At 41.2% G+C, this 9,325-nt stretch overlaps 1 protein-coding gene across 1 annotated transcript in view; it reads left to right on the top strand.

Annotated features, from left to right (window-relative positions):
* The window catches only part of col6a3 (collagen, type VI, alpha 3), a 70,701-nt gene that overhangs the window by 59,926 nt on the left and 1,450 nt on the right, over positions 1 to 9,325 (top strand). Inside the window, 8 exon segments of the mRNA XM_034134551.1 lie at positions 2,046 to 2,148; positions 3,509 to 4,210; positions 4,341 to 4,443; positions 4,535 to 4,590; positions 5,135 to 5,395; positions 5,839 to 5,913; positions 7,338 to 7,523; positions 8,465 to 8,524. Coding sequence (XP_033990442.1) covers positions 2,046 to 2,148; positions 3,509 to 4,210; positions 4,341 to 4,443; positions 4,535 to 4,590; positions 5,135 to 5,395; positions 5,839 to 5,913; positions 7,338 to 7,523; positions 8,465 to 8,524 — 1,546 coding nt within the window.

Here is a 9,325-nt window from a genome sequence, read left to right on the forward strand (position 1 = left end):
TGCACAGGTACCAACAGCATCCGATTCAGTAGCATCCAACCGAGCTTTAAAAACATTTAGTGGCACCAGATTGCTCAGTTTCCATTTCAATTGCAGACTATTCCAGGACAGTGGAGCTGCGCATCTAAATGCTATCTTCCCTAAGACAGTCCTAGCAGTTGGCACATTTAATAAAACCACAGCATGCGATCTCAGGCAGTAGCCACTTACAATTCGCTGTGAGATCAGGGAGCAGATGTAGGATGGAAGTTTCCCTAACATGGCTTTATATATAAAAATGTACCAGTGACTGAGCCTCCGTACAGTTAGTGAAGGCAGACCAGCCCTTGCATACAGGGTACAGTGATGGGTTAATGCTTTACAGTTTGTCACAAATCTCAGTGCACTGTGATACGCAGCATCTAACTTGACCATCAAATCACCATAGTCCAGCACAGGTAAAAAGGTCACAGTGACTAGCCTTTTTCTGGCCTCAAGCGAGAAACAGGACTTGTTCCTGTAAAAGAAACCTAGCCTAACCCTCCGTTTTTTAAGCAGGTTATTGACATGACGTTTAAAAGTGAAACAGTCATCAAGCCAGATACCAAGGTATTTGTAACAGGTAACCACTTCAAGTTTTATTCCTTGCGTAGTTACAATATCTAAAACAGGCTCTGGTGTCTTTTTAGCTTTTGAAAAGAGCATTACCTTGGTTTTATCAACATTTAAATGAAGCTTTAGTTCAGAGAGCTGAGTCTGAATAATGTTAAAAACAGCCTGTAATTTAACAACCGCCTCCTTAATGGAGGGACCTGCACAGTACATCACGGTATCGTCCGCATAAAAATGTAAAGTAGCTTCATCCACATTTTCACCTAAACTGTTGATATATATGGAGAATAAAAGTGGACCTAAAACAGAACCTTGAGGAACACCATTAGTAATGTTTAACCACTCAGAAGACAGCCCATCAAAGTAAGCACATTGGGACCTTTCAGAGAGGTAGTTCACAAACCACCCCACTGCATGGCTGGATATGCCAATACTGAGTAGCCTCTGCTTCAAGATGCGATGATCGACAGTGTCAAACGCTTTAGAAAGATCAATAAATAGAGCTGCACAACTCTGCTTTTTATCTAAAATACTCGCCACATCATTCACCACATTCATTGTCGCAGTGATGGTGCTATGTTTCTTTCTGAAGCCTGACTGATGTTTAGACAGGATGTCATTGTTACATAAAAACACCTTTACCCGTTCACTCACTAGGCGTTCAAGAACCTTAGCCAGAACTGACAATTTAGAGATGGGCCTATAGTTATTTAATAAAGTGGCCTCCCCACCTTTTAGTAGAGGCAGGACATACGCTGACATCCACAATTTTGGAATTGTGTTTGTGCTGAGGGAGAGGTTAAAAAGAGTAGTGAGAGGTGGAGCAATACAATCTGCAGCTATCTTTAAAAAGAAAGGTTACTTTTAAAGATCTAACAGTTTGGATCCTGATTACCTCCCTGACTTGTGTGCCCTTATGAGCCTGTGGCAGCCTCAGATCCTCGGGTAGGGCTCTTCTTTCTGGCTGTTCCCAAAACCACGCTAAAAACTAAGGGTGACCGAGCCTTTTACGTCAGAGCTCCGCAGCTCTGGAACTCCCTGTCCAAGAATCTGAGGCTGGCAGAATCAGGGACATCTTTTAAATCACTTCTTAAAACTAATCTCTTATTAAAGCCTTTTACTAATAATGCCATTACTCGGTTTTACTGTACATCCATGTTTTATTCGACTTTACTTTCTTTTTACATTTTTATTATTGTACTTAACATTGTATAGTTTGCAGGGTGGGGTGGGGTTAGTTGACCTCATGTTCTGTTGCCGCCTGAGCGACTTGTCCATGTAAAGCACTTTGTAACTTTGTTTTTAAAAGTAGGCTTACTGTATAAATATTAATAATAATTATTGTTATATGTCAAAGGGGAACTTTGCAGTACAGGCATATACATAAGCCCATTGACAGTGTCTCTACAGGAGAAACTGATGCAGTGAACTGTACTGTGCCTCTTGTTCTCCAGGTGAACAACACAGCCCTGGCTCAGGTCCTCGTGCTGCCTGGCCCTGGAAGTGCTCAGTACAATTCAGTCCTCCAGAAGGTGATGAACTGCCATGTCTGCTTCGGTAAGAGCTCCATGTTTGAACATTAATAATGTCACCACAGATTAGTTTTTGTTAATATTATATCTTAATATATTTTTCACATTTACACTGATTTATTTTCAAAAAATTGTCTTAAACATATTTGCATCTCATACAAAGGTTGTCCTGAAAAATATTCTGTTTCTGTTCATATAAGTCTTTGAGAAATTGGAAAACAATATCGTATGTTATATTGTATTATTTATCGCAGTAATGTTTCTGAAAAAAAAAGAAGTTGCGCCCTATGTTTGAACCTTGTGTAACGCCACCATTATACAAAATAATTCCATTGGTCTGACAGTACCAGAGTTTCCGTTAGAATGTCTTTTTGCTGGTCAACATGTCCGTTAAAGTTGAAATCTTCCGGACAAAATGAGAAAAGTGCCGGTCAAAGGTCTTCGTTGTTATTTATTGAGCTTTAAAACAAATTGATATGATTCGATATTAAACAAACTAATTATAGTAGATTAACTACATTATTCAAAAGTGTACAGTAACTTATAATAAACGGAGCGCTCTCTCTCTCTCCTGACAGCCCGCCAGTATCATGCAGCTCGCGGATCCAGTAATGAGTGACCCGACAGTAAAACTAAACATATCGATAACTAGTTTAGGTAGTTTGAGAGGTAATTAAAATAGCTAAGTGTGATGTTCTAACCTGAAGTGTGTGTGTTGCTCTGCTCACCGCTGCAGGTGATCATGCAGAGCTGCGTGTCGACTCGTCAGCAGCAGCTGATCTCTCTCTCCCGTCAGATTAGACTTCACTCGCGTGTATGTCCATATCGATCAGATCTAGCTAGTTCTAGCTAATGATATGACTACCTGCTTATCAAAAGACACCTAAACAATAAGCGTCGCTATGCAACCGGGTGAGGCCGCAAAGTATAGCGCAGCATTATGCATTTGTTTACATGCCCACCGGAACCCCGAGGCATTGCCAACAGATCAACGCACAATCAACCCATACAGGACATCTCTTTCTCCACATTAAGTGTAGACATTATAATTGACTATTCTTGTCTGTCACATACTCTTCTTGTCTGTCACATACTCTTCTTGTCTGTCACATACTATTCTTGTCTGTCACATAAGTGGCGCAACTGATGCAGTATTGTGCTAAGGGGAAATTATTTTGACCGGACATTTTGACCGGAGAGATTTAGATTTGCCGGTCTTCAGCATATTTTACCGGTCAAAGTCCGGTAATTACCGGCTAACGGAAACTCTGGACAGTACACTGGCTTAATGAGTACCTCCAATACAACTTTTGATGATTCGAAATACATCGCCTTCATTTAGTGACTAAAGTAACAATACATTTTATGGGGTTGCTTTTTTTTAGACTTCTGCTCTCCGGACCAGATGTGTGACTATGTGCCCCCGTCAGCTAGCCGAGACAGGAGGTCTTCAACCACCGACGAGGACATCGACATGGCTTTCGTCATGGACAGCTCGGAGACAACTTACCCAACTGTCTTTACTGAAATAAAACGCTACATCGCGTCCATCGTTGAGCAGCTCCAAGTGTCTTCAAATCCCACAACATCCGCTCACCACCCCAGAGTGTCTGTGATCCAGCAAGCCCCTTACGAGTTCCTCATCAACAAAACTGGCTCTCCAATCCGTGTTGACATCGGTTTGACCGAGTACAGCTCAGCTCAGGATATAGTCAAATTCCTGCTGGAGAAGACGCCACAGCTAGAGGGTGGCCGGGCGCTGGCGGCGGCTATTGAATCGACCGTGGAGCAGGTGTTTGAAGTGGCGCCTCTCCAACGTCCCAGGAAAGTGCTGCTGCTCTTTGTGACAGGAAGTGTGGAAGGAGAAGAGGAGCAGCTGGTGCGTATTGCCACTGAGATCAAGTGCAGAGGCTACTTCCTGGTGATCCTGGGTGTGGGCAAGACTCTGAGCGCTGGGGACGCTCGTGTATTGTCACGCATGGCCAGTGAGCCGTCAGATGTGTTCTTTAAGCGGCTGGACACCATCTCACAATTTTACGACAAACACATGCAGACCTTCGGCCAGCTGCTGCCAAAGTACATCAGCAGTAAGTCAAAGACCATTTATTTTATTTATGTTTTTGTTGTTGTTTCTTTTTGTCTAAATGCCATTAATTGATAGGTTAATCCAAGTCCCTGTGAGTGACACACCATGTTCTGCCTTATTCTTCTCTTTAGTTGAAAATGCTTTCTACATGTCCCCTGAAGTCTCCAAAAACTGCAAGTGGTTCCAGAGTGACCAGGCCCTGAAAAACCCCTTTTCTTCATCACACCAACAGGAGTTAGTATTGTAGTATTTTGTATTTATTTATAACTTGTTTCTGTTTTGGGACTTTGATGGTTTTATTCACGATTTATTGGTATATTCACAGGGAATATCACAAACATCATGAAAACCAACAGACAGTTCATCAAAGAAAGCACACTGGTAAGTTTGGATTCAACAAAATAACTGTTATTTTAAAGTTTAAAGTACTCTTTGATATGGACTGGTAAATACGGCTTTATTGACTTTGAATTCTGATTCTTTAAGCCTGGGGTGTCCAACTCAACTTCATTACGGGCTACATTAGCATTATGGTTGCACTCAAAAGGCCGGTTGTAACTTTAAGACTATATAAATATACATAAATATAATGTATTATATTACATTATTGGCTCTGCATTGGATTATTATCAGTTCTGGTAATAACTCCATAAATAACTATGTCTGAAAGAAGAAGTCTAGGGCAAATAATTGAAAGCAAATATTGAACAATTACGCCAATTGTAGTGTATATTATATTCCTTGCAAGCTCTTGCGGGCCACATAAAATGAGGTCCAAAAATCCGGCCAAAGGCCCAATCCGGCCCGCGGGCCTTGAGTTTGACACCCCTGCGTTTAAGCAATGCATAGCTAACAGCTAATAGTAGCTGCGGATACATTTCCCCATAGCCAAGAGCCATACTGAAGTGAGTATTCCCCCCTTCAGAGTCAGATGAGCTCCACGTCTCTAACGTGACCTCCAGCAGCCTCAAGCTGCGTTGGACCAACCCGGACTCCAAGCTCTTTGTGTACTTCGAGGTGATGGTGACCCGGCTGCACGACCACGCCCTGGTGCTGAAGACCAACGTGTCGGGCACAGAGCTCTCCGTGGACAACCTGCAGAGCGCTCAGACATACCACGCTGTGGTCACCGCCCACACTGCAGAGGGACAGGCCGTCTCCACCCGCAAAGGCATCATGACTACGAGTAGGTCCTTAAACACATCTACACAAATGAGTCGTACGTTTTTTATCCCACAAGATGATGTCTTATTAAAAAAACATTAAGGAATATTTCCTACGCCTCATCACCCACAACATTGAAACCTTATCAATTCCACCAGATATGAACATTTCTGGGTGGGGAAGACAAAGAAAGTACAGCAAGAAACAGCAATGACTTAAGTGGTGCTGGATTATATACAAGATTTTATAATAATATATAATTGTATTTTAAACATTATATCAATTATTCCTATTTAAAATTATCCATGTTAACTTAAATATTAATGTATTGCAATACCCTTACTTTGACCCTTACTTTGCAGTCTTTTTGGACATTTTTAAACACCTTGGTCTTTTTTTCTTCGTGTTATAGTTGTTAAACTAAAGCCAAGCCAAATGAAACTGAATACATCTTCCCTTTGACAGAAGCAGCAGAGCATAAGCCATCCAGCCGGAGCAGCAGCCCTGTGAACACTACACCGCTGGACAGACCACAAACTGGTGAGTGACTGCACATGCACACACATGCATATGTGCCCATGTTTTCTGCTTTTACCTGTACTATGTTTTTTTAAACTTGCATGAAATGTTAATAAGCTGGAAGAAATTCACTCTTTGATCTTCCATTCAGTATGTACAGCAATATTTAAAATGAAATACTACACAAATGTGCCAAAAAATGTAAAGTCCAACAATAGAATGTGGTTCATTCAGGAAAACGTAGAAAACCTACCGCTCAAACTAGTGGTCTTGGTTGCTTGAAGTTGCATTGTACGAAATCAACTTCTTGTTGGTAAGACAGTAGAAGCAGGGAAACATATTTAGAGCCCATATATTTGTCCGAGGAGTAAAGCTTTGCAGCTGCTGCTTCTTGGAAGGCACAAACTAAAGGCATTCCTGCTGTAATACATGAGGACATCTAAAGTGACTGTAACAGGAGAGTCTGAGGAGATAAGCTTCTCTACCTGCCCTGCAATCATTCATTTAGCATGCTAAATGCTGCCTTTATTATTTGTATTCAGTGATGGCTGTACTCTGATAAGCCAGTGTGTGTCAGGAAGGAGTGAAGCATAGGGCAAACACTCAAAAGAAAACACATGTCAAGGCAAGGCAAACCTGAACAGAACCTCCCGATGTACGACAAACACACACAAGGATCCGACAGAACTGAATAGAAATGAAGGCAAGCTGACATGAAAAAACAGGACAGGGCAAACAATCCCAACAGGTGGGAAAACACAAATACAGGAAGTAAAAACAGACAAAACACGGGGAGAAAACTTTTCAAAATAAAACAGGAAACCCAAAAACCATGATCATGACTGTGTGAGCAAGAACATGATTTTACTAGCAAAGTTTACACAATGCTGTCCCAGAAATGAATTAACAGACGATGCAGCCAAGACTCCAGAGAATGTTCCTAGTTATCTGCGATGAAGAATTTATATTTATTTAATGGGTTTGACTCCTGGTATTGGTAACATGCTGGTAACCTGAACCACACAGCTTAAAGATCTTGGATGACTAAAATAACTAACGAAACAGTAGCTGTAGTTATAACTAACTGTGAGATTCACCAATAAACCTGCACCTAAACCTCTTTCTTTCTACTGAATGCTTTCTTATTTTCAAATGCCCAAACTCCTAATAATGCCAGTAGCCCTTGAAAGATATTATGGCATGTTGTATTCCATTTCCTTTGCCCTAGGAGAATGAACCATATCAATTCTAAGATTCATTTGACCCCATTAGAGCTAAAAACCCTTATTAATATGATTGTATCCATAACCAGCATCTTCTTTAACAGCACACAGTACATGCTGTATGTTTAATATATACTTCATTAAATATTAACACAAACTCATCTTCTCTCTCTGTCTGTCGTCTATCACTGCTCTTGTCTTTTTTCTTTATGCATGTTCTAGTTAATGAATTTGCAGACCAATGCTCACTTGACTATGACCCTGGAATGCCGTGCAAAGACTATCAGGCTAAGTGGTTCTTTGACAGAAAGAACGGGATCTGTACACAGTTCTGGTATGGAGGTTGTGGAGGCAATGACAATAGGTTCGACACTGAGGCCCTCTGCTTGAAAAACTGCATGAGGTCAGGTAAGTGTTTGTCAGGGCTGGGCCCTCTGAGGGAATGTACTGTTGGGTTGGCCTGATACAACACAGCACAAAACCAAATCCAGATACACAACCTGCAGGTAAAGACCTGCAGGTTGTGTATCAAACAAAGGTTTGCTAAACCTTGCTCCAGAACAACTGTAGTCCAGTCACAGCTGAGCACACCAGGCCATGGATTTCCCCACAAAATGCAATGGTGTGCAAATTAGTCTCTAAAAAGGAGGGTACTGGTTATTTAAAGGGTGGTTTCTTTTTTTAAGCATCACTTTTAGAGCAAACAGATGAACAAATGTGAAGGATAGATGAAACAGTTTTTTTATCTGCTCAAATGTAAGCTGTGAATGGCCTGCTAGTTGGTTAACTACAGCAGTAACCTCCAGAGTCAAGGGATATGTCATGTAACTCTATATGTTCCTTCAGAATAAAGAAAAATGTGTTTTGGGTTCAAGCCTAGTTGCTGGTATATCAGGTTGCAAGGCTTTGTCCTGCTCTTTATTTAGCTTGTGGACGTTCACAGTTCACATATTCAAGACACTTTGCTGTGTTTGCCTTAGTTAAAAAAATGACTGGAAGCAGCGTTTCCAACCAACTCACACACATGCAGTGCGAGAATTAGAAGCTTGACGGGCGTAGACACTCTAATTAAGTGGGCAAGGCTTGGCAAACCATTCATTTATTCCATGATATTTATAGAAGCTGAAGTTTACTGTTATTCCTGTGAATTCTCTTTTAACATGTCAATGATCCCATGATAGGTGTACTGGAAGGGTTCTGCTAATGTGCCTTACAGACAATGATGATTGAATAGTAAATGTCTGTTGTAATTCATATCTGTATATCACCACATCCTGATAGTTTTCCAGCAGCTGGTGAACATCTGTCTCTTTCAGCTGAAACCACATCTAACTGTTATGTTTCCACAGTGCCAGAGCCGGAGCCACGCGTGCAGCAGGTTGAACAGGTGGAGGTCCTCCTGGATCCTGGTGAGATCTCATATACATTCACCACTGAGTATCTCTCTGCACAGTATTATGTTACTGTTCCTTCCCCTCTAACTCTTTATTTTTTAAGACATAGCTGACTTTGATGTGGCTGCACATATATGCTAGTTAGCCAATAGAGACGAAAAAGCACTTCCTTCCTGGTAGAGTATAAAAACAAGCGAATCACATCCTCAAAACTTGATATGAATTTTCAGACCAACCCTAATGTTATGCATTTTTCTCAAAAAGATATGCATCACTGTATAATTCAATTTCCACAAAACTTTGCTAAACAATAATTCCTTTGTATTGAACTGGAAACTAACCCACCTCCTCCACTGCTTCTCTGTTGCTCTAAATGACGGAAACAAGTCAAAGCCAAGCTTGGAGCCAAGCTTGGATCTGAGAAGGTTATGCTTTTGTCACAGGAGCAAGCCAAGTCCTGACCACAGAGAAAATGAATGGAAAGCCTTGTTCACTGCTTCATTGTTTTTCTGGCAGTAGTCCTCCCAGAAGACAAGTTCAATTTGTCAGTACGGTTAGACGTTGCCGTAAATTGGACTGAAAGACTTAGTCTAAACGCAATTGGCTCTATCTCAATTGATTATGGAATAATGAAAATCTGCAGTGATTAAAGTGCTTTCATGCTTTCCTTGCAACATTGCAGCATTATGCTTATTTCCATTGGGCAATCCTCTACGTGACGTTCCACTAGACATTACGTTTATTAAGTTATTTAGTGAGCAGTTAGTTAAAGCATGCAGCCCTGCCAGTGATATGTGTCGTTGTAGTTGCGTTGTG

The sequence above is a fragment of the Trematomus bernacchii genome, unplaced genomic scaffold (assembly GCF_902827165.1).
Source record: "Trematomus bernacchii unplaced genomic scaffold, fTreBer1.1, whole genome shotgun sequence".
Classification (NCBI taxonomy): Eukaryota; Metazoa; Chordata; class Actinopteri; order Perciformes; family Nototheniidae; genus Trematomus; species Trematomus bernacchii.